At 48.3% G+C, this 27,459-nt stretch overlaps 1 protein-coding gene across 14 annotated transcripts in view; it reads left to right on the forward strand.

The window, feature by feature from the left end:
• Positions 1-12,799: 12,799 nt before the first annotated feature.
• ZNF532 (zinc finger protein 532) overlaps positions 12,800-27,459 on the forward strand; it is a 107,773-nt gene continuing 93,113 nt past the window's right edge. For 5 of the 14 annotated variants that reach the window (XM_045065675.1, XM_045065680.1, XM_045065681.1 and 2 more), the window contains exon 1: positions 13,521-13,718. In XM_045065675.1, the coding sequence (XP_044921610.1) occupies positions 13,637-13,718 (82 nt within the window). In that variant the 5' untranslated portion in view covers positions 13,521-13,636. Of the gene's footprint in view, positions 13,027-13,520; positions 13,783-13,921; positions 14,606-14,645; positions 15,089-15,416; positions 15,499-15,582; positions 15,695-27,459 lie in introns of those variants that run through there. The other 9 variants (XM_004745566.3, XM_045065676.1, XM_045065677.1 and 6 more) reach the window with 9 other exon arrangements.

Genomic DNA, 27,459 nt, shown 5'->3' on the forward strand with positions numbered 1-27,459 from the left:
GTGGTCTTAATCCAGTATCTGGACCCGAAAGCAATCGTTTACATCCTTGGAATCCCCGTTACAATTGGAAATTTTCCAAGGAGACCGCAGAAGCCAGATGGGAATGTGGCATGCTTTGCCCGGTTAGCGCTACGTCCTCAGTGCTGTACCGCTTTTGTGCTTTCTTCCTTCGTTCCGTAAACTGATGAGTTCCTGCTCTGTGCTAAGCCTGGCGAGGCCCCAGAATGCAAGGTGTTGGGGATTTGGAGCAGTGAATCCAGAAGACCCCATCTGGGCCGCAGGCAGTTCCTGTTGGGAGTGGGAAGGAGAGAGGCAATAGAAGTGAAAAATACAAGACGCCCAGTTAAATTTGAATTTCTGACAAAGGATGAATGATTTTTTAGTGTAAGCATGTTCTGAAGATGGCATCTGAAGGTATCTGGTGATCTTAAAAATAAAGCCGGGTGGTGGCAATGCTACGGGGCAGATAAAGCAGAGTCAGCGGCCAGCTGAGGATGGAAGGAGATGGGAGGGTGCCATTGATCAGTGGATCAGAAATGCTCCCTAGGACCAGGTGACAATTGAGCAGAGAGGGGAGGGGGAGGAAGCCAAGCAGGTAAGCGTTGGTGGGAGGAGCCTCGGAGGGAGCAGGAACTGTACTGCAGAGGCCCTGAGATGCAGTTCTAGCTCCAGGACTTGGACTCTGCACCCGCAGGCACTCAGTCGCCAGCGGAAGATCTGTTAGCTGCTCGGTTGCTAGTTCTGCCCTGCCCCCCCCCCCCGACGTCTGGGTGGTTGGGTAGCAAAGGACTTAGAGTGGGAATGAAGCAGGGCAGTACGCGAGACTGTTGAGCATGGTCTGGGGACGGAGCTCAGCCGCAAAGGTCTACCCTGGGCACAGCGGGAGGGGACTTTCGCGAGCTGACGGTAGGCACTTCCCTGCATGCTGGGTCTCTAAAGGCAGGCCAGTCGGCTCTCGGAAGGGCTGCTTCAGATCCCGGCCTCCAGCATCGGAGTTTGGCATAAGGTTGAGTGTCCCTGTTGTTTCTACACTGGCACGTACGCCTCAGGACTGTAGCATCCACTGTCGGAAAGTACCCCTTCTAACAGATCAAGGATGGTTTTCCAAATGCTGCCTAGGAGCCATGGCTCTGGGACAAAGGGAGGCCTTCCCTGGCTTTGTATTTGTTCATGGGCTTTTGCTGTTTAATTTTAAGTGTTTATTCACATGTTTGCTAGGAACGGTAATTTTAAAAAAAAGGTTTTCTTCTTCTCTTGACTTGTTTCCTAGCAGACACAACAGAAATAGGGGTGCCTGGCTGGTTCAGTGGGTTAAGCCTCTGCTTTTGGCTCAGGTCATGATCTTAGGGTCCTGGGATCGAGCCCAGGAGGGAGCCTGCTTCCGCCCCCTTCCCCAACCCGTCTCTCTGCCTACTTGTGATTTCTGTCAAATAAATAAATAAATAATTAAAAAAAATTTTTTTTTAAAGATTTTTATTTATTTATTTGACAGAGAGAGATGACAAGTAGGCAGAGAGGCCGGCAGAGAGGAAGGGAAGCAGGCTCCCTGCTGAGGAGAGAGCCCAATGTGATGTGGGGCTTTGCAGGGCTTGATCCCAAGTACCCGGGATCATGACCTGAGCCGAAGGCAGAGGCTTTAACCCACTGAGCCAACCAGGCGCCCCTAGAAATATTTTAACATGAGACAAAATGGTTGGAAGGGGCACCTGGCTGGCTCAGTTGGTGGGGTGTGTGACTCTGGATCTTAGTTCAAGCCCCATGTTGGATGTACAGATAATTAAAAAAAAAAAAAAAAAAACCTGAACTTTTTAAAAAGATAGTTTATTTGAGAGAGGGAGAGGGGCGCCTGGGTGGCTCAGTGGGTTAAGCCTCTGCGTTCGGCTCAGGTCATGATCCTGGGGTCCTGGGATCGAGCCCCACATGGGGCTCTCTCTGCTCAGCAGGGAGCCTGCTTCCCTTCCTCTCTCTGCCTGCCTCTCGGCCTACTTGTGATCTGTCAAATAAATAAATAAAATTAAAAAAAAAGAGAGAGAGTGAGAGGGAGAAACAAGCTCCCCACTGAGCAGGGAGCCGATGCACAGCTCCGTCCCAGGACCTGGGAATCATGACCTGAGCCAGAAGGCAAGACACCCAACCGAGTGAGCCCCCCAGGCAACCCTAAAAATTAAAAAAAATCTTTAAAAAAATAATAAAGAGGTTAAGAGGCTAAAAAGTTTAAAAACAATTCTTCTCCCAGATCTGCCCAGTGCCTCCCTCAGATCCCACTTACCTGATCATGCAGGTGTCCTGTGATGGTCTTGGATTTACAGGTAGCAAGATCTGCCCCCCTTTTACGGCAAGACTGTGGATTTTCGAAGGATAAAACGACCAGACCCTTTTACTGAAAATTTTCTTACTTATCCAAAGGCTTTACTTTCTAGTAGGTTCTAGGGGATACTTCTGCAAATGTTCTCTTTCCTTCGGGTCACCAGGCCTTATCTGACCTCAGACTGGAAGGAACAGCCGACTACCCCTGACCTCAGCCGCTATGTGGAGAACTTAAGCTACACCTTAGTATCTGCATTAACATTACTTTGCAATTTCATTGCCTTAATTAGCATTTCTTCCAGAACTCTCTTGCCCAAGCCAAGAGTTTGATTGTTTCTTAGAGAAAATTCTTCGAAAACCCATCAGCTTTTCAGTGGAAAGGGCATAAGCATTTGTGCTCTAAAATTCTTTAAATCCCTCTCCTTGCTGTTACCAGCAATCCTGGACTCATACCTCTTAGCCAAATTCCTGCACTGAGAGACCCACCTTAAGCCAAGCTTCCGGTTCTCTATACACTCTTCACCGGACGTCACCCAAACCCCCACCCCCTCCAGGTACTGCTCAAGCTTTCCAGGTGTTGTCTCATAGGTAAGCCTTGAACTTGGCTTTGCCTTGTCCAGTGGTTGTGTTGGTCGTATCTGGGAAGCCAGCTTCTGACAAGAGGGACCTTTTTCTTTCAGATGAGAGGAATAACATGGTTGCTCTGTATTTACTCTGATAAACGGGTTGTTCAAGGGCAAGGTTAGTGATTAGCGACATGTCTGTAAGACCAGGTGATGGACAACCGCTTACAACAGGGCATCAGTGCAGATAGAAACAGCGAATCTCGCGGAGAGTGTGGGAAGAACCGGCCTCACTCTCTGGATGTGGAGGGAGGAGTGTAATAGGACAGGGGACTGGGGAAGTGGGTGTGGTGCCACTGAGTCACGTACTGGCCGCCCGGGAAGGAAGAGGAGGAGGTACCATTTTGGACCTCCTGAGTTGGAAATGGTTGTCAGTGATTTCTCTCATTTCCTGGGCGGTTTATTGTGATCTGGAGTTAGAGGATATTTGAGCGCTAAAAACAGATTTGAGGAACATCAGCGCAGGTACTTAAAATCCTGAGTGCAAATGTGTTTATCCAACAGGGCAAGACTTAAAAAAGAAGGGCTTTGGGTACACCTGGCCTGCTCTGTCAGTAGAGCTCGTGAGTTGGTTTTATGAGTTCAAGTCCCACACTGGGTGTAGAGCTTATTTTAAGGAAAAAAAAAATAGGGGCGCCTGGTGGCTCAATGGGTTAAAGCCTCTGCCTTCGGCTCAGGTCACGATCCCGGACTCCTGGGACCGAGCCCCGCATCGGGCTTTCTGCTGGGCAGGGCAGCTGCTTCCCTTCCTCTCTCTCTGCCTGCCTCTCTGCCTACTTGTGATCTCTGTCTGTCAAATAAATATTTTTTTTTTAAATGGAAAAAAAAAACCCACCCCAAAAACCCAAATCTGGGGCGCCTGGGTGTCTGACTCTTGTTTCTGTGCTGGTCGTGATCCTGGGGTCCAGAGGATTGATTTTATGCCCCAAGAGAATGGGTCCTACCTTATTCGTCTTTGACTTAATTTGTGTTTAGAAGGTAAGAGATGCGCTGGTTGAAAGACTATGGACAGATGATAGCACCTGGAGGGCCTTCCTCACTGCTCCGTCTGCAAAGCTGGTGAGCTCTGTGCACCTGTCTGGTGCCTAATGTCGCTTCCCGGCTTGTGGTTTATGCTCTGAATTCCCCTCTGCTACAGTTGAGGGGACAGCCCTGTATGGCCCGCAGCGGGAGGGACAAGATAGGAGAAGGATCAGGGAAAGGCTCGGCCAGAAAGGGAGGCTCCAGGAACCGTCTGTGAGGGAGCCATCCAGGCAGCATTTAAGTTCGGTCAGTGGCTGAGATGGAGACTGTGGTGATGTTACTTATCTCATGCTTGGATCGGGCTCAATGAGCGCCACAGGCATTATATTTACCCAAATCTACGCTGTCAGTGCAGGGACAGTAAGGAGTGAGTACGCGTTTGCCCTGTGGCCAGCAAACGTTGAGCTTGCCCACTCAAGGACATTTTTTCACCCACTAGCTCAGTCACACTCCTGTGTTCACTTTTAAATTCAAAACAGGGAGTGCTATGCTAATATGTCATGTTACAAATTATACACAAAAATAGAAGTCAAAGAAGGTTGAAATTATGGTGGACTAAACAACGTCATTGAAATTTACTACTCTTTAGAGGCACCTGGGGGCTCAGGTCATGGTCTCAGAGTCCTGGGATGGAGGCCCCACCCACCCACCCCCCCGACCCCACCCCCACCCCCCCTGCCCCCCCCACCCCCCGCCACCCCCACCCCCACCCCCGCCCCGCAGGCTCCCCACTCAGCAGGGAGTCTGCGGCTGCTCCTCCCACTGCCCCTCCCCACACTCACTCATTCTCACTCTCAAATAAATAAAATCTTTTAAAAAAATTTACTTTTCTTTATTTATTTTTATTTTTATTTTTAGATTTTTATTTATTTATTTGAGAGAGAGACAGTGAGAGAGCATGAGCGAGGAGAAGGTCAGAGAAGCAGACTCCCCGTGGAGCTGGGAGACCGATGTGGGACTCGATCCCGGGACTCTGGGATCATGACCCGAGCTGAAGGAAGTTGTCCAACCAACTGAGCCACCCAGGCGTCCCAATTTACTTTTCTTTAGTAGCAGTATGGAGTAATTTTGCTTTCATTAAAATTTTGAATATTGAACATGCTTCTTTTTTGGAAATCTTGGAATAACACGTTATGACAAGATGATTTGAAGATCTTGTTCTAAATTCCATTTATTTCAACCTTAGTTGTTTTCAAAGCTGTCCTACTGGGAAAAGATGCTTCGCAAAGATATGTACCATTGGAAGAAGTCATTTATTTCCCCCATATACTTAATAATAATGCTTGTCTGTCTTTCCTTTCTTTTCTTTTTCCTTCCTTCCTTCCTTCCTGATTTTAAAATAATCTCTACTCCCATCCTGGGGCTTGAAATCACAACCTCGAGATCAAGACGCACATGTCTTCCAACTGAGCCAGGCAGGCGCCCCCTAATGCTTGTTTTTCAGTTCCACCTACCAACTAAGCAAAATGTTTAGTTGAAATTTAGTTGATGAATCCCTGTTTCCCAAAGTCGGTCCATCATTCCTGCAATGTAAATCGGAAGATGTGGCATTTGCATTTTTGTATTTTAAACACATAGATTTCAAGCACACTGAAACTCTTCAACTGGGAACTGTTGTTAACGGTTTGAAAATTGTTTATGACATTTTAAGTGTACGTATCTGATAGCTGTCAAAGGTTATACTCATACATAATTTTTAGCATCGAACTACGAGTGATTTCCAAACATCTGTTTCTAAAATGCTCTCTCCATAGCACGAGTTTCTTCCTGAAAGCAATCACTTTCTTTTTCATGGTTAAATGTTCTCTTTACCTTAAAGTATCAGATTAAACATTTTTGTTCTAACATATTTCTGCCAGATAGCATATTACAGACAGCATTTACCAAAGATCAGCAAATTTGAAACTCCTCTTTTTAAAAGGACAGCGAATAACTCATCTCTAAGTTCTTTGACATAACCAGCAAACTACTGTGTGATACAAATATTTCAATAGAAATGCCTTCTCTTTCAAAGACCAGTAGAGGGGTGCCTGGGTGGCTCAGTTGGTTAAGCATCTGCCTTCCATTCTGGTCATGATGCGGGGGTCCTGGGATCCAACTCCACATTGTAGGCAGGGGAGTGGGGGAGGATGGGGGAGTCCCTGCTCATCGGGGAGAATGCTTCTCCCTCTCCCTCGGCCTGCCACTTCTCCTACTGGTGCTCTCTGTCAAATAAATAAGTATCTAAAAAAAAAAAAAAAAAAAAAAGAGCAGTAGAGTTCTTTGTAAAGGGAGGGTTGCAAAGTCTTTCTTACCCCCTTTGAAAATGAAATGAACTTCACAAGGGCTGGCCTCCCCAAGATGGGCCACGTTGGCTTGAACATAATTTCAAGTTAGTAGACAGCCAAACCCAGCAGGTTCAGAAGCTCTTTGCTTCCCCCTCAACTGCCCTGCTGTACCAGGAAGAGAGGTATTAAGAGAGATTCCTCTTTACCAAAGTAATTTATCTGCATAACAGAGCAACCTTTGTGTTCCAGACGTCTTCTCTCCCTTTCCGGCTAATGATCTTTTCTCCCCTTTGTATCCTCCGACCTTACCCCTCTTTTTAGCCCCCATGAAGCATCTTGTTGCTGTACTGTTTGGAACTTCCCAATCTGGGTGGATTCCCCTAGGTAGGCTATTAAATTTGATTTTCTCCTGTTAATCTTGTCTCGTGTCATTCTTAGTCTTAGTCCAGCTAGAAGGACCTTGAAGAGCAGAGGGAATTCTTCCTCCCTGACAGTAACAATCTATAAAACTTTTGGCTTCGGTTTTTTGGCTTCAGTAGCTTATCTGTGAATGATTCAGTGGTAAAATTTGCGTCTTGGAATTTTTAAAATTTAATCCCAGAATTTTAAATTGCTGTAGAGAAGCAGCTTTTTTAGTTGTTGTTACACAGTTTAAAAAATTATATACATGGGGAGCCTGGCTGTCTCAGTTGGAAGAGCTTGAAACTCTTGATCTTGGGGTTATGAGTTCGAGCCCCATACTGGGTGTAGAGAGAACTAATATAAGTAAGTAAGTAAATAAATAAATAAAACCTTAAAAATTATATGTGCATATTATTTTGGCTACGGAAGTAATTTATTATTGAGAATATCCCTTCTCTGCTAAGGTTTTATTGAGTGGTTCATAAAACAATAGGTTTAATGGAAGGTCCTGATCAGAACAGGATCAGACATATACCCTAAGCAGCGGCATGTTAGAAATAGCTGTACTTTTCTTTCAACAGTAGGGCAATCCTCCCACACTGTGTAATTTATTCTAATACGTGTTTCTTCAAATCTACAGCAATATTTTCTAAGCGTCTTCCAACTGTTTGCTGACAAATGAATGTATTTTATTTTGTAGTCATATTTTCTGGTTATTATTTTCATCGTTCAACATTTGTTTGTATTTTCTCCCTTTCCAGGAATAACCAATGTTTCCCTAGTGAGATGTGACTTTGGGTCTTTCGGCAAGAAATAAATGTGTCATTAAGTCTAGCAAAAATTGTAAAGTACTTGATCTTCTCTTATCTCTAAATGTCATTGAAAAAAAAAATCAACAACCCCGTTGGTGTTTAATTAAGGTTGATGTTCTGAACTCCTAATTTTTAAGTGTCTTTCTCTATGTGGCAGCCTTGGGAAGACTTCAGTGAGCCGAAGTATCATTGTGCCCGATCTCACAAGTTTCTTGTCTCGTAGAGGGAGGCAAATATATCTCAAATATTGTGTGGGAAAGACAATATAGGGACACACATTAGGGACACCCAGACTCAGCTTGTGTGTGTGGGGAGAAGTCAGGGAAGACTTATCCACGTGAGAGACATAAATTAGGCCTAAAGATAATACATGGCAATAAGACAAAGGGGCTTGGGTGGTAGAGCTCCCAGAAAGAGGAAACAGCAGGGTGAAGGCCTGATGGTGAAAGCAATAAGGTCTCGTGGCAATAACAGAAAGTTCTAGAAGGCTGCATCTTGGAATGGAGGAGGAAAGGGCAAGGGATGTGGACAGGCAAAGGGGCTTCATTGCTTACACAGCCTGCACCTTTTTCTGTGGACAATGGAGAGAAATGGAGAGGTTCAAGCAGAGGCGTGGCAAGATGATACCTTTAGAAAGTAGCCTGGAGAATGTACTGGAGGTTGGTCAGATTGGAGGCATGAAGATCAGTTAGGGGATGGGAACTGAAGGGACGGATGGGCTAAGCGTTGAATCTGGTGAAGGATGTGGAGAGAAGGGACTGGAATCACGAGATACCGGGAAGGTAGAATCCGTAGCGCACCATGATGAAGTCGACGAGAGGGAATGGGAGTCATCAGAGAATGGAGTCCATGGGGAGCTGGGGCTGAGTGTCCTGGAAACGGGCTCTGGAAAATCTCTGGAGGAAGACGTGTGAGGGAGTGAGGAAGGCAGGATTAGGCAGAATGAGAGGCTTGGGCAACGGTGCTGTGGAGACCAAGGCCTCAGCCCATTCACAGTGAACTCTGGGACTGGGTGGCCCCTCAGAAGTAGTCCACACGAGGCAAGAGGGCTAAGCCTTTGTACCTCCACATCAGCAGAAAGAAGTTGCTTGCTACCTGGGACCAGGGCATGGGGGCAGGGGGTGGAGGAGGAGGGACCAACTTAGTGAAGACAGTTCCCAGGAACTGGCACAGGTCAGTACCAGGACAATGGGCAGGGACGGACCGCGCTGGGAGTGGTCAGCCGCCGATGTTCTCAGGAGCTAGGGGATGGGGCATACCTCCTGAAGCGAGGTTCTGGACAAAACACTGTCCTCTCCACTACAGGGGCAAAAGCTCTTTACATTTACTATGGGATATGTTTACTTTTAGGTGCCTGGGAACTTAGTATCCATTCCTTAGTTCACAACGAGTTAATGCCGTCCCACCACTAGTTAATTCTGTTCTCCCGCGCTCCTCCCCTCCCTTCCCCTTCTCTCCTCCTTCCTTCTCTTCTCTACACCCAACATGGGGCTCAAACTTATCAGGCAAGATGAGGAGTTGAAGGCTCTACGTAGTAAGCCAGCCAGGCGTCCCGATAACTAGTTAACTTCAGCCGTGGGATGTAGAAGGCATTGTGCTAACTGGTGGGGATGGTGGGGGTGTTGGGGGCAGAGGCAAAGATGAAGATTCAAAAAGCACAGTGCCCAGGGAGCCTCTGTACTGGAGAAGACCAGTTCTTCTCTGGGTCCTCATTTCCTGCCTGGTCCTTCTCCTCCTTGAAAGATGAACCGGACGGCTCTCCCTTTTTCTCAGACACCTTCTTAGCTTTCCTTCCCTTCACTTAGGCTTGGAGAGTGGAAAACAAGCCCAAACACCAGTCCTTTTCAGAGATCCTCAGGCATAATGTAAACATTACAAAGAGGTAAGAAATCTTACAAAATTCTCAACAGGCCTTGCCCCCTGGCCCACCATTCCCAAAGACGATTCTGTGCTGGTATACCAAATGCCATACCTCTGGCTTTTCCTGAATTCTCTAGAATTCATAAAACAACCCCTTCCTTGGTCCCCGTCCTTCTCTTTCCTTGGGCAAGGCTGGCTTGCCAGCAGTCAGGCCCCAAAGCGACAGTAGGAGAGAAACCTTAGTGGATCCATCTAGTAGCCAGGACTCAGGAAGTCATTCAGATATCCAGGGGCCTCCTACGGAACGCCAACTTTGAACTGTTAAATTAATTAAAACAAGGAGGCCACAGACTCAGGCAGCTCGAATGACATGGTGGCCCACGTACGCAAATCAACATCTAGGCCTGTAAATACCTGAAGGTCACATAATGGAAAAGCTAAGGACACCCAATCACAAACAGCCGACTGGGCTGAAGCTGTAGCCAATCACATCATTTCCTTTCTTTGTTCCGGCACCTTCTCTTGTCTCTCCCCAGGCTCCTGTGGGTGGAGCGCTCGGAACCACTTCCGGTTTGGCACTGCCCAATTGGAGTTCATTTTTCCTCAAATAAACCCTTCATATTTTTAATATGGCCTGGTTTATCTTTTCACAGACAGACACCCTACTTTCCCCACATTCAGGTCTCTGAGTGAAAGGCTTCCCAGGCATTTCCTAACTAAGGGTCAAGAAAGGGGATGTGGCTTTGCTACAGAAAATCTATTTATAAAATCATTAACAAAGGATAAGGGGAATCCTTTCCCAGACCTCCCCCTAGTCTATTTCTCATAGGCCAATAATAATTTAAATCTGATTATGGCTTCTTTCAAGGGTATGGTTTTTTGGGGGGGGGGGGGAATCCCGATTCTATCAATATGTTGATGTGAAAAGGATGGATTTTCTTTTCTTTGCTGGTCACTCAGCTCCAGATCTTTAAAATTATAATGCTAGTGTTGAATAGTGTAATCACTTCTTTTAAAATGAGCCAGCAAATGTAACCTATTAAACTCTATAACCGCCTAGGCCGACCTTAGTTTTGAGGTGAAAAATAATGTAGCTCAGGTCAGGAGACTCAATTTAGGAGTAGTTTGCAAGGCCTTTTGATGGTGAGATAAAGAAAAGGTTTTTCTTCTCGTTTTTGGTCTCCTTTTCCTCAAGGAACACACCTTTTGTGTGCTCTAACAAAGGAATTTCCGAATTCATAGTGGAATTTGGAGGTGAAGTATTACGGGTAGACTGATAACTATATGCGCCTGCAAAGCCGGTTTCAAACCACAAAAGGATTAAAAAAAAAAAAAAAGAAAGAAAGAAAAGCTGGGATTTTGCAATATACTGATTGGAGGAAAAGCTAAGACATTGCAAGTTAGCAATAAAAAACAGCAACAAACAAAATCCCAAAGGATTTGGAATTCCTTTAGTTTCTATTTGGCATAAGAATAATATGATTTCTTTGTTCTGTTCTTTCTTATCTCCAGCACTCAAATAATCCTTTATTTCATTCGTGCAGTCAAGTTACTTCTATTGTTGCCCAGAGCAGAAGGGTACCCAAGATAGCCTTACGTATGTAGAATAACAGAATGAACCTTTGTGTTGATTTTTTGGTGGAGGGATAGTGTCATGTTTCAAAAACTTACACTCAATGTGTGTGTGTGTGTGTGTTTTCTGTTGTGAAACTCAATAATTTTACAGAATGGACTAGGATGGGTTCTTTGCTTTTAACTGTTGGTCTACCTGGCAAAAGGATTTCTCTGCAATCCTCTTTGTAAAATAGAACAGAGACAATGCGCAAGAAATTATTATTTTTTAAAATTTTTGGTTGTTTATGGTTTTTAAAAGCAGATGCAATGTTATCTGTGGCCGTTTGTGCAAATGATGAATTGTGCTTTCAAACTAATTTCCTCCCGCGAGTTAGACCAAAACACTGGGCTTTGTAAAAAGCTCTGCTTAAAAAGTATTTGGCATCATGAGGCCACGAGGCAGTTGTACAACTGAAGCCTCTTTATGATAAAAATAAGAAATCCAGACTTTAGTTTTGGTAATACAATTCTTGTAACCATTCGAACACTGCTGGGCTGTGCTTTCAACTCCTGAGAGAAGGAATGGGGGCAGGGCAAGGGAGCTTGTTCAGTAAACAAAGATTCCAAATCTAGGGAATTTAGGATTTACTAGGATAATGTGCGTTATGAAATTTCATATATCAGAGTATGTGTAGTGCATCAAGATTTCAGCTAAGTAGGTCCTTGTATACTCTTCAATGCCTGGAATGTTTTTACACGCATGCTAATAAAGGCTCACCTTTGGGAGAAGAAAAAAGGCCTCCTTTCAAATGAAATCAAGCCCAGGTAAAGTTGAAACTCAACCCACAGAGCTCTGGCACCGTTTTCAGGCTAAAAGAAGATGAGAGTTTCAATTTCATCATCTCGTAACACTGATAAATGTGGTGCCCTGGCTGACAAAATTTGCAGATTACCGAGGTCTTTCTAAACACGTGTAAATACGCGTGCCCATTTATGTGCAACTCCAAACAATTTGCCGATTGCAATGAAAGACCAAGGACTCTTCCGTGAGACAATCATTCGGTTCATTTACATGAAAAGTCTTAAATAGCAAAAATGCTACTTTCAATTTACATCACAGTGTCCCCATCATCGAGAACAATGGCTTCCTCAATGGAAGATAATGCAAAGGAGAGGCATACTGAGATTTAAAAAAAAAAAACAAAACAAAACCCAAAAACCTCTAAAAACAAACCAAACCAACCGCATCAACTTTGCAGCATACTTTGCAAATACAAGCCAATTAATCTAATTTAAGATATAACACACAGCAACAGCTTCCCATGCTGGGGGTCTTCAGTGCTACTGGAGGAATATTCTCTTTAGAGTCCATCCGTTCACACACAAGTGAGCCTTTTTAAGAGCTTATGGTGACTTTTTTTTTTTTTTTTTTCAGATCCTTCCATTTTGTCCTAGTTCCAGGGCAGCCACAATTAGCTTGACATGGGGTTTCTCTCTCCTTTCAAAAAACCTCTCAATTGAGTGCACGTCTGTGAACGAGGTAGGACCCAGGACCCAGGGCCCGATAAAGAGCATACCTGATCTGTTGGTAACATATTGTCTCCTTCGTGGACGTGTGAACGATTATGCACACCTCTGTGGTCTGAGCGGGGTTTATACATGTATCTTTCTGCGTTCTGCAGGCTGGGACCACCTGCTGTATGTACAATACGTGCTTGCTCTATTTGTGCACCATCTTCCTTCTTGAATTTAAAGACCCACCTATTACATCTTGTTTACTCAGTATCATTCCCCCATTAAAGAAAGAAAAAAAAAAAATCCTACAAGAACTCAACATGCCATGTTTCAATCTGGCCCCAGTGGCTTTTTCCCTGAAAGCAAAACGTGTGTCTTTTACACCAGGGCTTTCTCCCCACCCCAGGGGGTGTCTTCCATTCTTTTGTGGCTCAGTTTAAGGCGAAAGGGCTCCAAACCACTAACTAAACAGAAGAGAGCCCCTTCTTCCCCCTCCAGGGAGAATTTCAGATTTAATTTATCTGAAGATCGCGTGCTCTCTTCTTACTTATTTGCCACCATTACGAGGATAACAAACCACCACCTTGGCTTCAAGATCCTGGGTGGAGAGGCTCACGGGCTTTTTCAACCATCTTTGGCGAGGCCTTGCTTCCTTCCACTCGAGTAAGTTGCGGCTTGGGGCCACGGAAAGGACTGGGTGAGAGCCCGAAATGTCGTTTGAAAGAGAGAGAAGCCCTCCCTCCATCCCCTGAGCCCCACCAGCCCGCTCTCCGGGGCGAAGCTGCGATCCAGCAGCCCCATATGGGCGAGACTTGGCAGGTCCGCGGGGCTCCTCTCGCAGCCGCGGAGTCGGAGTCGGCGCCGGCCGGGCGTCCGCGCCCGCCGGCCGCGGGGCTTCGCGCTCTCGCCGCCCTTCTCCCCGAGTCCTCCCTTCCCCCACCGGCCGCCCCCTCCCCCTCCGCCGCGCTCCCTTTTGTTCGCTCGCCGCTCGGGCCGCCGCCGCCGCCGCCGCCGCCGCCGGGCCCGCACCCCCAGCCGTAGGCCCCGGCGTGGCGGGCCGCCCCGCCGCCGCCGCCGCGCGGCCTAGAGCGCGCCGCCCGGGGAGGCGCGGGGCCCGGGGCCGGGCGCACGGCGAGGCCGCGGCGGCGGGGCGGCCCGGGGGCGCGGGAGCCGGCAGCCCGGGAGGCGGCGGCGGCAGGCGGCGGCGAGGCCGCTCCACCGCACACGCACACACAGACCCCGGCAGCGGGAATGCAGATGACACGCCCGTAACATGGAAGCCGCCGCCGCCGCCGCTACGACGACAGCAGCAGCAGCCACAGCAGCCGCAGCCGGCGGCGCCGCGCTGAACAAAGGTCATCCGAGCTGCGGCCCAGACGCCCGGGCTTGACCGCTGCGAAGGCCAACCCCGGGAAGGGGGTGGGTGTGCGCCCGCGGGGCGGGGGGCGGCGAGGGGCGGCCGGGGCGGGGGGGGGGGGGGGGCGGGGGGGTGGGGGGGGGAAGCCGGCGAGCGAGGGGCGAGGGCAGCGCAGGACGGGGCGCGGGTGGGCTGCGGGGGAGAGGCGGGCGCGCCGGCCCCTCGTGCCCACCCCTGCGGGCCGGGGTGAGCGCGTGAGGCTCAGGCCCCTTGGCCTGACTGCAGCGGCCTGTCCCACCCTGGCCTTGGGGACGGCTGGCCTTCGCGCCCCGCCGGCTTCCTCGGGGGGGCCGAGGACGAGCCGGTTTCGCTAGGCCCCACAGGTTCAGAGAGGGGGGCCACGTGAGCGCTGGAGCTCGCTCCTACCCCCTCCAGCGCCGGCGGTGCACCGAGGATTCTTTAAAGGCCTCTGTGCCCCTCGTACTCCCTGCCCCTCAGCTCGGGCCCCCCCACCCCCACCGCAGGCATCCCTAGTTTCCTACCCCGAGGTGAAGGGATTTGGACTTCTCCCCCCAGGTGCTTGAAAGAAGAGAAGGTTGGAGGAGGAGGAGACTGGGGGGGCTGCTGCTGGTGGTGACAGGGCTGGGAGAGTGCGGAGAGGGACGGGAGGAGGGGGCTGGGTGGGGTGGGGGTGACAGGCGGAGAGGAGCCTGGTCAACAAGCCAGCACCACTCTGCTAGGAGGCCGAGGCCGCTCCTGCAGCCGACGCATCCAGTGTGAGCAGACACACATAGATTGCTTTCTTGGGGGCTCTTTGTCAGCCACCAACACAGAGAACACACACTGACACACACGTACACAAAGATGTGAGCCAGGTTGTGGGAGGTAAGTGGGGGAAGGAGAAGGAGGGGGAAACAGTGTCTGCGGTGGGCTTTGGGGTGGAGGGGCAGGGGGGATGGGCCCTGAGGGGCTCTGGGGTGCTTGTGAGGTGAGCCTTTCCAAGGCTGTGTGCTTGCCTGTGTGTGTGTGTTGGGGCGGGGAGGGGGGGGGGGACACACGATGACCTTCCCCTCCTCACGAAGACCTAAAAGGGAAAAGCAACCCCTAGCGAGATCCCCTCTGTGCTGATGATTTTCAGGGACTTGTTGGCAACTCAGCGAGGGTTGCCATAGCTTTTTTATGTAGGGTGACCAGAACCGGCTGAAACTGGTTTGAGGCAGATCAGCTCCTGAACACAATGCAGTCACTGAGCTACTACAGTGGGATAGCAGCTTCCTCCCTTCATGGCAGCCAAAAGCAGAGGAGCTTGCAGGAAGGTACCATCCCAACACAGTATGTGAATGCACACTTAGACACCACACAGCACTGGTACGTGACTGATGGAGCCCTAAAAGATTCTGTGTAGAGAAGAGGGAAAAAAATGTGCAGGTTTGCAAGGTCTGAGATTACTTGGGCTTTTCCTGCCTTTTTCTTTTGCTTAAGGGATGGACAAGGAGCTGAGATTTATGACCCTTATTAAAGAAAAAATGTGCCTTGCTAGGGTGGGGACACTTGGTTTCTGCAGTCTCTCTTTCTCTCTCTCTTTCTCTGTGTTTTTAACAAAACAAAACCAAAATGAACTGATGGGTTTGTAATGGTAGTTTTGTTTGTTGCTGGAGAATGCTACTTTGCATGCTTTTTTTTTTCTCTCTTGCAGGGTATGTTCTATTTTGTGCTTTTCCTTTTAGAAGCTACTAAAGGGTGTTGGGGATCCTTCTGACTATTATGAAGGCCAAAAGGTAACAATATTGTTCTAGGAAATGAGCATAAATGCGTTCCAGTGATGCTGTAAGGCATACATGCTGTCTTTTTTTTCCTTGTAGGCCTGTTGACTGGGGCTGCTTTTAACCCTTTCATATTTGCAGAGAATGCAAAACCGTGTGACAGTCACTGAACATTGAGCCAAAGTCTTTCCAAAAGGTCAAGGTTCACAAGGTGAGATATGATATTTTGAGCATGAATTTAAGTGTTTTATTTGAAGGTCCGTGCAGAGGCAGATGGACAGTGGATTGGTACCCTGGAGATAATTTTGGGTTCAGAGTGGAGAGGGAATACTCTTAATGTTATCCAAGTTTAATGGGATTAGGGTGATTTTATGATGGGATTGCTATCAAGACAAAATCAGAATGACTTCCTTAATTCGCATGTGGCTAGTCCTTGGGAAGGAGGCAGGCCTGGAAAGAGGCAAGTTTAGAGAACGGTAGGCATCAGGGCCTTGTGGAGAATGTACTGGTTTGCATGAGACTTAAAGCAGCACACATGTAGCATTATCCCGATGGTGACCAAAAAAAAAAGGAAGGACTTGGCCAAATCGAGGCAGCCTATTTGAGGAGTCTGAAGGTAGATTTGCCTTTTGTTCATTCCTCACCTTCCTTTTACCTTGTGCTCTGTGTTAACCTGAAAGGTTTTTCAACTCGGAGTCAAGTGGTGGAATGGCTTTTATTGATTTTAGGGGCTGTTGACAGTGAGTTTGCCATTGGATTATTTGTGGCATACATTTTAATGTGGAATGCTAATGCAGTACCAGGAGGAAACCGGCTAGTCTGGCTTCATCTGTGAAAAGATTCCTGTTAACTCAAAAGCTTTGTAGCAGTGGATGGTGGAAAATATCTGATGCCTTAAAGAGCTCGCTGTTCTCCTCAGGCTGGTGTTTGTATGTACCCCCAAAGCCAGAGGTTTTTGAGGAGCAGGGAGAAGAAAGCAGGCATGAGTCTGGCCAAGTAAAGAACAAAGAGAGTGAGCGCTTACCGGGGGAGCACTAAGCATTTTGCCTTGGGGTTCCTGGTGAAAAGAGCTGCAACTTCCCCAAACAGGAAGCCAGCAGCTCCAGAATCCTATCCAGTATGATCTCCACGACACACAGAACTTGTTCTGGGTCCTGGTCTGGTAGGAGGACAGTCAGGAGGAGCTCAGAGAGGACAGGATTGGAAAATACATCTGTCCCCTACTTTGAAGAGGGCATTTTGTTTCTCCTCGATTTGATTTGCGCAGAGTCGAGCCTTTTCAGAAATGCCGAGGATCTTAGAATATGCTAAGTTGTGTGCTGGCAGTTGGTGGGCAGAGTATCTGCGGTGAAGGGTGTCAAGTATGCTAGGGTTTTTATTGTTAAGGGTTTTTTTCATGTGATCGCAGAGAACCCAGTATGTGATAAAGCTGGCAAAAGGGAAGCGAGTGCACGGTTAGCTCAGAGTACTTTGCACAGTATTTAATAAAGATAAATGTAATCTCCGTCTGATAGACCAGTAAATAGCTTACACGATGGAACAAAATTCTTTACAAATCACTGTGCTGAAATGGGTGTTCAATTCTACATCATTTTCGACTGCCAGAGGTTCACTGTCTGAGTGTGGTAGAAATCTGCTTGCAAAGCAGATCGCAATCCACGTTGCACGATATGCTGCTCCTGCTTTTCTGGTGCCAACTAAAACTCAGATGGCGAATATGATAAACCTTAATTAGCTTAATACAATAAGCTGTTTTATAATTTAGTCCTTCATTCCCGTCTTTAGAAAGGCAGTGGTTTTTATTTAACTTTGACAGCTAACCCCTTGCAATCAATGTTTCTTGATAGTCTGTTTTAAGAGCCCTTTTTGTAAGGAATTGCATGGCGCAGAATGTTCTGGTTGACTCTCTCTGTGGTTTTTAGCTTTGTTACTCCTCCTCCCCCCAGAAGGCTCCTGGAAAATCGCATTTGTTTTGCATTTAGGCCAGCCTTTCCAGCTGCGAGGGCTGTTTAAGCTTGGAGAGCTGGTTCTCCAGGGCAGCAATCAGAGCTCATCTGTGGACTGAGGTTTGTCTCAGGTGGCGATCTCCTGCTGAGGTCTAACAATGTAGCAGGCCCAGGTCTCCCAGGACAGGAACCCAGAGCTTTCTGAGCTTGGGAATGTGAATGTGAGTGTGGAGAGTAAGCAACACCATTCTCCTTCCTGGAAGAGCCAGGAGAGAGCAGGGTAGCACCCACACTTGGGGCAGGGCCTGTGTGAGAGCAGGGTAGCTCCCACACTTGGGGCTGGGCCTGTGTCCTTGCTGTCACTGTCGCCATGCGGAAGGCCACACCTGGAGCCTGCCAGGGATCGCCTGCGGCAGGTTCTGAGGAGGGTGACAAGCCGGCCATCCTCTCTGGAGGAAGAATGTGTGGGTTTGGCTGATGAGGGTACGCTGGAAAGAAAGTGTCACAGGGTGTTGAACCTTTGTTTTCATCCTTTGCTTCTTTGGATTTTTTTTTTTTGCGTGTTAAGGAACATTAGATCCTGGGCTTTTAGGACTCTGAGCATCCTGGTTCAGGAGAGGAGGCTGGTTGCTTTCTCTTTTCCCCCTCTCTTCTCTCACAAAGAGATTCCCTGCCCCTACCCACCTTGACTCCTTAAAAGAAGGGTTTAGGAGGGAGGCAGGGCCCACGTAGGTGGAATTTTCTGTGTATACCTTTGCCTCGGATGAGTTCGAGTTTTCAGATTTGTGTCTCCCAGCCCTCTTTATTTCTTCCCTTGAAATGCTTTCTTGGGTCTGTCTTCTCTTGGGTCTGAATAAGGTCCCTCATCTCCTTGTTGGAACTCCCCATCTAGCTCTTCACAGCTGGAGCAGAGGTTGTCCCGATATGGGGCCCTGGGATGGTTGCCAGTGCGAGGGAAACCGAAAGTATCTGGAAAAGATTTGGGGTTGCTCTCTCCTCATTCCCCTAACATCTCACCCGAATCAGTACAGTAACCACATCCGCAGTAAAGCATTGAGGAAATCTACACCTGTGTGTTAATTACATTCGAGGGATGATCTTTAACCAAGTCATGGTTAAATAATTAACTTTTTAAACTTTTAAATTTACATACAGTGAAATCTGCTCTGTGGTGTGGAGTCTTAGGGGTTTTGACTAGTGTAGAGCGCTGTGTGTCCACCCGTGCCGTCCACAGGGAGTGGTTCCGTCACTCCCGAAACTTGCCTCCTGCTCTACATTGGTGGTCAGATTCTTCCCACCCAAACCCTTGGCAACCACTGGTTTGTTCTGTCCCTATATTTGGTCTTCTCCAGAATGTCATATGAATGGCTTCTTTCCTTTAGCAAAGCGCATTTGACATTCATCCACGTTGCCGTGTGTAGCCATACCGGCTGCTTTTCCGTTGCCAAGCTGTGGACCGCGATATGGACATACCACAGTGTGTTTCTTCGTTCCCCCGGACGTGTGGGGTGCTTCTGCTTGGCGGGTGCTTGCGAGTAAGGTGGCTCTAAACATTTGCATACAGGCTCTTGTCTGAACCTAAGTTTCTACGTCTCTTCCCTAAATACATGGGGGGCAGGTGGCGTGGCTGGGTCATAGGGTCAGTGCCTAAGAATTAGAAGTCCAAGCGAAAGCACGTTCAGCTCTTCCTCGCAGCTCACGAGAGAGAGAGCTGGCCTTGTCAGCGGCAGTTAAGACTTCCCAAGTAAGACGTCGCAGGGAGCATTATCTGAAGACGCGCGAGAGATGATTATGATAATAGGACCACTCACTAACGGGATGACATGCTTTATAACCCAGAACTAATCGGAATTAGCCAAAAGTGGAAACAGAAAACTGCCGGTGGTAAAATATCCTTTATTTCCTACAGCAATCATTTTTCGTCTCTTCAGAAACAGTTGGCAGTTTAATTTTGACATTTGTCTTCAGGTTCAGGGCCACGCCAGACAACAGCAGAATCACAGTCCCGGAAAGTGGTACCGAAGTTCTTTGTTGAAATCGGACTTGCGTAAACAACGTATTATTAATTATGATTTGCCCGAGTTTTTGACTGCCAGAATATGGGTGTGGTTTTAATATCTGAAGGTATTGTTCAGGTTTGATGCCTTTTAAGGAAATGAGAACATTTAAGCAAAATCCAGGCAGTGAAGCTGGGAGACTTGGGGAGATTAAAAAAAAAAAAATTTTTTTTTATTTTCTTTTAACTTTAAACATTTTTTCAGACCAAGGTTGGGTACTGGAGACAGAGAAGAGCCCGAGAAGTGGGAAGTGATCTTAATTGGGGGATTATTTCATCCATTTTACAGTTACTGAATGTTTACAAAGCCCCAGACATTTTGCTAGGCCCTGGGAGTACCAAGAGAAAAGGAATCCAGAGAGAAAACTGGAGTGGGAAGTAGCCTACTGGTGCTATGACAGGAATGTGAATGGGCCACCTAATGTCCAGTGTCCAGAGGGAGGAGCCCTCGAAGAGGTGGCTTCTGGGGCGAACCGGGAAAGATGGGTAAGAGGAGAAACAGCAGGCAGAGACCGGGGAAGAGTGTGGAGTCCTTTGGAAAGACACTGAGCGAGCCTGGAGTTGTGCATGGGGCCGGGAGAGCCGGGTGGCTGTGGGAGAGGAGGCGGGGACATCAGGAGGCTGGCAAGGGCCAGAATGACCAGAAGGTCATTCTCTACAGAATATTCGAGTGAGGACTTTCTTGTGGAGGTGGTAGAAGCCTAAAGCCTTCGGCCTTGGGGCAGTGTCTGAGGAGGGAAGGGAGGCTTTTCTCGCTGGAAACAAGGAGGTCACAGGAGGGGACCACCGTAGCAAATCTGGGACAGAGGAGGGCCTGACCCCAGGCGATGCAGTGGGATGGAGTGGTAGGTGGGGGAGGGGTGTGTACTCATGGGCAGGGGTGGGGGAGAGGGAGGAACAGGACAGCGCCAAGTTTGCTCCTTGAGGTGATTTGCTGCTGGTTGCTTTTGTCTGGGACAGACCTCCATCAGAAGGCAGAATAGATTCGGAGGGCGGATGTGAAGGGGCTCCATACGGTGAGGTCAAGTTTGGGTTGGGTCGCCCATGGAGGTGTCCTTTGTTGCCAGGATCTCTTTGGGCTGGAGGAATGGGCATGGAACAGAGATGATAGAAGAAAGATGTAAAAAAAAGTTGAGTTTGGGCTTCCATAAGATAATGGTTTATATAGTCACAGCCTTAAAGAAGGAGCAGCTGAGGAACTTACCACGCATGCTTTGGAAAATGGGAGGGCAAGACATTTCCGGAGAGGCAGAAAGTAATCTTAGTAGCTGACATCTGCAGACACGCAGCCCATCCTGGAGGCCGTTCTGCTGGTTATCTCCCGTCATACTGAACCAGCGAGAGGAGCTGGGTCCTTTTATCCCCGTGATCAGGTGGGAAACAAAGACCCTGGCCAAGGCGGCTTGTAAGTCCTACCAGAGGCAGAATTTGAGGCTTGTTCCTCACCACCAGGCCATTCTGCTTTGGGGAGCAGAGCATGAGGAAACCCTGGAAGGTGTTTAGGGGTGTGGAGGAGGAGCCTGAGAGGGCACAGGTAGGCCCTAGACAGTAAAGGCACTGATAAGGTTCACGTTAGAAGTGGCAGTTGACGATGGCTGAGGTGAGAACGTGTCGTGGAGAAGTCTGGGACACAGTTGAGGCTCCCTTGTAATTAGCCCCGTTTTCCCGACTTCACTCAGCACGGAGAGAGGAGAGTCTCCGTCAGAGACGGTGCAAGAAAGCGGGTTGAGAAGAGGACATTTGTACTGGGCACTTTCGGGTGAGGATACAGATTGGAAGGGAGAAGGAACAGGGACATTTTTGTTTTTATTTGTTCTTTGGAAAGAACTCAGATTGAAAGTAGTGCTGAGAAGAATCTTTAGTTTCGGTAACAAGTAAACACAGTTAAAGAATTCTTTGAGTCATCTTCTGCAGACAGGAAGTTCTAAATTTTTCCTCTTTTAGAATGAGAGGAGGAAAGCAAACTCTACTTGATCTAAATCTGGAGACTGAAATAAGTAATTTTTAGACAAACTCAAAGTAGCCTTTTTAGCTGTCCCCAAGTGTTCCCTCCTAAGTTGCCTGTAATTGATGGTCCTTAGGGACAGAAGATGCGGGTTTTGTTTTGTTTTCAGTTAGATATTAGTACAGCTTGACGTAAGAAGAAATTCCAGGCATCTTGTAGGATTTAGAGAGGCCTAAAGATAAAATCAAGGTGTTGTTCTTGAATGTTTTCTCAACTCAGCCTTTCCTTTTTGGGACATAAACTCTGGCTTTGCAAAGGTTGACTCATTGGTCTCATTATGGGTATTGATTTTGATCATTTTCTTCCAACAGGAACAGAATTCTTTCTAGGGATCTGAATTGCAGTTAGGTAGCTGAAAACCTAAGAAAATTTGGAGCCCTGTGTTTTGTTTTTGTTTTTGTTTTTAAAGGTCTGCTAGCTGGAAATACTTCAAAGATGTACACTAATCTCCTTTTCTGCAGTGAGCCCAAACTGGGGGGAGAGTGGGGCTGGTAGGTGGACCTGGAACCCAGCACTCTCAGCTCCCGGTCTGCGGCAGCTTGTGTATCACAGACTGTCTCGCTGCCCTCCAGTTTGTTATGGGCTGGGTGGTGTGTATGCCCGCTCCTCATACCATCGTTAGGTCCTGTGAACCACACTGGTTCTCCTTGGTGAGCTGGTCTTGAACTGTTCTGCTGATTTAACATAGCAAGAGTGGGAGAGGTAGTTTGAGGTCTCTAGTTTGAGACGTGATCATGCTGAGTGTTCTAGTGAAATCGGGGGGCTTGGTCCACGGGGATTTTCAGTGGCCTTTGCCTGGCTCTTGGTGACCTCAGGCTGCATTCTGCCACCATGGGACCTTGAGCAAGTTCCTTAAATTCTAGGCCTTGCTTTTCTTTTGAGGGTCGTTACGAAGATTAAGAACATGTAAGGTGCTTCATAGAGTGTCTGCGACAGGGTGAGTCCTCCCTTGGATCTTTGCTGTGCTGTGTTCCCAGCTTCCCTGGGGTAGGGGAAGGGCCTTTGCTGACATTTCTCCTCATCGTAGAGGGCGTTATTTCTCCTGTCGTGCCCGTTAGCTCAGTTTTAAGTAGTTTTGTTTTGGCCCACAGTTGAGTGTCTCCCGGCCTGTCTTCAGTGATAGCTGCCCGATACCTGGTATAGAAGTAGGGGAAATGTAGGCAGGAGGACAGTGTCCTTGTTCCCACTTGGCTGGACATTCATTTGTAGCTGGAAAACATTGGATGAATGTTGTCATTATCATCTCGTACTTTGACTGTCTTTGTTTCCAGAAAAATCCAGCCCCATCAGTGGTGGCTGTAGCCTAGCTGATGTAATTTATGTTAGCCAGAGTTAAAAGAAACAAAACCTGACTGTGCAAATATGACAGGTTAGCCACAGCCTCCGCTCCGTCCCTGCTCCCATGGCACGCTGCTTCCCACGTTTGCTTGGCAGCGACTGGATACTTGTTATCTTGCACACCGGGATATGGTGGTGACAGAAGTCTGAGTGGAGAAGGAACCTGCGGGTCATATTTTAATGTCTAAAACTTCTCTGTCGATAGAGTGGGCGCTAGCCCCATAGGGCCGTAGAGTGCTTGCTTGCAGTGTGACCGGTCCTAACTGGGCTGAGCTGTAAGCATGGAACGCACATCAGGTTCTGCAGACATAGACAAAAGGGGAAAAAAGGATGCAGATATTTCATTAATACTTTTTCATATTGATTACATGTTACAGCAAGGCTCTTGTGGTTGAATACAATTTATTACTAAACTAAAATTATTAATGTTGTTTTGCCCCCCCCCCTTTTTTTCTTTTTTAAATGTGACTGCTAGAAAATTTAAAACTGTATGTGTGGCTTTTATTCTTTCTCTGTTGGACAGGGCTGGTCTGGACCGTTAGATGGACATCTAAAGAAATTGAGCGGTAGAGTCTCTCTGGTGCCCTGAAGTGTTGAAGTTCATTGTGTTGAGTTACCCTTTTGGTTGGAAAAGATAGTGGAAGGTCGATGTGATGCCTCCTGGTTAGAGAAACTCGTGCTCCGCTGGTTTGGACCCTCTTCTCTCACACGTGTCTCTAGTTCATGTCTCTGCATTATTGGGTCTAGACAGCCGTGCCAGGCCGGTGTCTGCTTCTAAACGGACAGGGAACCAGTGCAGATCACACGTTGACCACGTAAGCTAGATGCTTACACCTAATGTCCCCTGTGAAGTGTGATTACCATTCCCGGTGAGACTCTGGGGAGGTGAAGTGACTGGCCCAGGGTGGTACTGCTCGTGAGTGACAGACCTTGGATTTGGGCCAGGGATGAGCTGACTTGGGAGTCCTACTGCCTTTTCTGAATAATGGTTCCTGCTTGGTGTTCCTGTCTTGTTCCTCTTGCTCAGAGTCCCATACCTGGTCCCGGGTGCCCTTGTTGTCTAGATAGCATTTCTCCCATTTTAATTTGCATGCAGATCCCCTGGGGCTGTGTTAGATTGTGCAGACAGTGATGCCGGCTGGCTGAGTGGGCCAGGGTTCTGTCCCTCCTCTAACGGGCTCACGCCGGTCGTGGTGACCTGTTGCTGGACCACACGTTGGGTAGCGGAGGTCTGTGCTGTTTCCTTCCTTGGGTTTTGGACATGCTTCCTCTGATTCCAGAGTGATCTGACTCTCTAAAACTTGCCTCATTCTGCAGGGCCTCACCCTGTGGCTTTGCCTGGGATGCCAGCAAGTGCACATGGGGCCAGAACTGGTTTTTGGTGGCAGGTGCCCAGCTGGGCATGAACGCTGATTTCTATGTACACACAGTTGGACCGGATCGACATATTCCTGTTCTTATCCTAACCCCTTCGGCACCTGTCGTCTGATAAAATACAAGATAATTTTAACACTGAGCTATGTGGCAGGGGTCTCCGTTTGAAGTCCTTGCGATGAAGACCGGCCTTAAGTCGACACTCGGGGGTGACTGTGCTGTGTTTGGTTCAGAGTCTGTATCTGAGAGAGATGAGGACTCGGAGCAGTGGGCCTGCCACTGTTTCTGCCTCCGTGCCTGACAAGGAATCGAGGTGGCTTGTGACTTTCCCTTAGAATGGGAGTTACAGTGCGCACCTCACACCCAAGTGTGGAGGGATGAGTCGTCACCACCACCTGCTTCTTAGCCCAGGGTGAAGGCAGCTGGCCTGGAGTCCTTGGATCAGGAGGTCTTGGTCTTTGATCAAACCAGAAATGGGGTTTCAGGAGGGAGCTTGATGTGTTGTGTGTTTGAACTCTTAAGAGGTTGTGCAAAATTTAGTGTATTTTAAAATTTTTCAAATTTTAAACAAGTTTTAAAAAACATCTTAACATTTTTTAATCTTTAAAGGGGGCAAAGGGAGAGGCAGAGAATCTTCAGGTAGATTCTCTGCTGAGCACGGAGCCCGACATTGGGGCTCGATCCCAGGATCCCAAGATCAGGACCTGAGCCCAAATCAGGAGTCAGACACTCAAATGACTGAGCCACCCAGGCAGCTCCCATGTATTTTTTTTTTAAATGATTTTTTTTTTTAATTTAAAGATTTTTATTTATTTATTTGACAGAGAGAAATCACAAGTATACTGAGAGGCAGGCAGAGAGAGAGAGAGGGAAGCAGGCTCCCTGCTGAGCAGAGAGCCCGATGTGGTACTCGATCCCAGGACCCTGAGATCACGACCTGAGCCGAAGGCAGCGGCTTAACCCACTGAGCCACCCAGGCGCCCAGCTCCCGTGTATTTTTTAAATCTGGGGACGCGTATTGATTCAATGAGCTAATGATTAAATGATGATTAAATGATACATTAGGTTACCGTCCCCATCGCTCTGTAAGAAAACTCCGTTTCACAGAAACACGAGTTGAATTTTAGATCTTACTGGAAATTTGGACTCCGAGAGTTCTGCGATATATGAATCTGGCACAGTGAACAGGATTTTTAATTGTTGGCTAAATCTGTCAGCTCCCTGCTTGGCGCAGGACCCGGTGCCTGGTGCGGTGGGGGTGTCTGCCTGGCCCGTGAGCGAAGCTGCTGAGGAGTCCCAGACTGCTGGAAGGGGAGGGGGTGGGTTGGGGGTGGGTTGGGGGGTGGGGTGGCAGCAAGGCTGGGTGTTCAGGGTGGCCAGGCGGTGGGGCCAGCCGTGGGGAAAGGGGTTGGGACTGTGGAAGTTCAGTCTGAGTTGCGGGTGAGTTCAGAGTGCAGCGGGGGAGGTCGTAAGTGCAAAGGCTTTCGGAGCATGCCAAGCGTCAGGAGAAGTTGGGAGTCTGAGACTAGACAGACACTCGGGTTGTCAGAAGACAGAGCCAAGCTGGACGGATGGTCACGAGTCTAGTGGCCAGGCGGGAACCAGTGGAGCATGAGGCCGCAGAAGCGGCGGCTCTGTAGGAGTTCAGGACAGCAGCAGTTGGGCGATGGGGACTGTGTGCTCAGAGGAGAGGCCCCCGGAATGAGGGCAAGATGAGCTGCCTTTGCCGATGATCTCTGCATCACCGAATCAGAACCAGCTCTACGGGGCAGCCTTCCTGTGACGTGGCAGGTCAGGGCACTTGTTGCTCAGGTGGTTGAGGTTAGGAGAGTGGACTGGGAGAAGCAGTAGTTCCTTGTATGCAAGGTGGATGCGGAAAGGTGTTAAAATACTAGATCCTTTGGAGTTTTCCTGACTTCATAGGACACATGATCAAGATGCGGCTTTTCAAACTCACTCCGGAGGAGGAGGTGTTGATGATGAGGCCACGCCTGCTGCTGGGGAGGGCTCCCGTGTCGTCTTGTACTGAGCTTACTCTGTGTTCTTTTCAGGGCCACATGGCCTCTGCTGTGTCTTTGTGCCTCTCCTTTGGTGGAACTGCATTCTCCTTCCGGTGCACTTGGCAATGGTGACTGTCCCACAGCTCCTGTGTTCCCACATCCCTGTCTAAACTGCTACTAACGGGGCACCTGGGTGGCTCAGTGTGTTAAGCATCTGCCTTCAGCTCAGGTCATGATGCAGGGTCCTGGAATCCAGCTCCGTGTCGGGCTCCCCATTCTGCAGGAAGCCTGCTTCTCCCTCTCCCACTCCCCCTACTGTGTTCCCTCTCTCGCTGTCTCTTTGTCAAATAAATAAATAAATAAAATCTTAAAAATGAAAGTCCTAGTAACATCCCCTGTGTTGCTTAGTCCCACTTCTGGTTCTCCAGACCTGCAGCTAACAGGTCCTGTCTGCTCAGCTGTGAGTTGGAGGGCCCGGTTACGCCAGCACTGCGCGGGTGGTAGTTTGCACTGGGCTAGTGAAACACCCCCTAGTGACACATCTATTGCCTGGCAAGGGGGTGGTCTTACCCTGTTGTATGCCTGAAAAACTTGAGGCTCTGAGAGGTTAACACACATGCAGAAGATTAGTTGTTGGCAATTGGCATCCGTGCCAGGGTCTTCCTGACCCCAATCCTACACCGTTTAGCATTCTCCGGTATAGTAGCTAAAGTGAAGGGGCTCTTTGGAGCATAGAGTTGGGACTCTTTTGTTGATTTTCTGTTTACTCAAAATCACAAAAACGATATGTTTAGCTTCCAGCATTTGCTCCGTAAATGGCGAAGGCCAATTATCTGAGTTATGCATTGGAATGAGACTCTGGAGGTAGGAAATTTGGCTAGATGGCTACACATCAGGCCTAATGTGTAGGGCTCATGGGTACGTTGCTGTGTATTTGAGGCCTCTCCCGGGCAGGGGTGTGTGTCTGCGCGCGTGTGCATGCACATTATTGCTTGTGTTTGAGGCTCCATATAGCACATACCTATTTGGCAGAAGGCCAAGTCTGGTTTATCTGGCCGATGTTAATTTGGGGAAAGATGAAACACACGTAGTTCAGCACTTGAGTAGTAATAATGAGGCTTTAATGGTTTTGATTTTGGATGACTTATAGAACTGTAAAACATTTGTGTTCTCCTCATCTGCAGCATTAGGATATTGTCGACCTCCGCTGGAATTTCACACGTAGCTGTAACCTCTTTGGTTACACAGTGCTCTTAT

This window comes from Mustela putorius, unplaced genomic scaffold (genome assembly GCF_011764305.1).
Source record: "Mustela putorius furo isolate JIRA1106 unplaced genomic scaffold, ASM1176430v1.1 tig00003858_pilon_pilon_pilon, whole genome shotgun sequence".
Taxonomy (NCBI): Eukaryota; Metazoa; Chordata; class Mammalia; order Carnivora; family Mustelidae; genus Mustela; species Mustela putorius.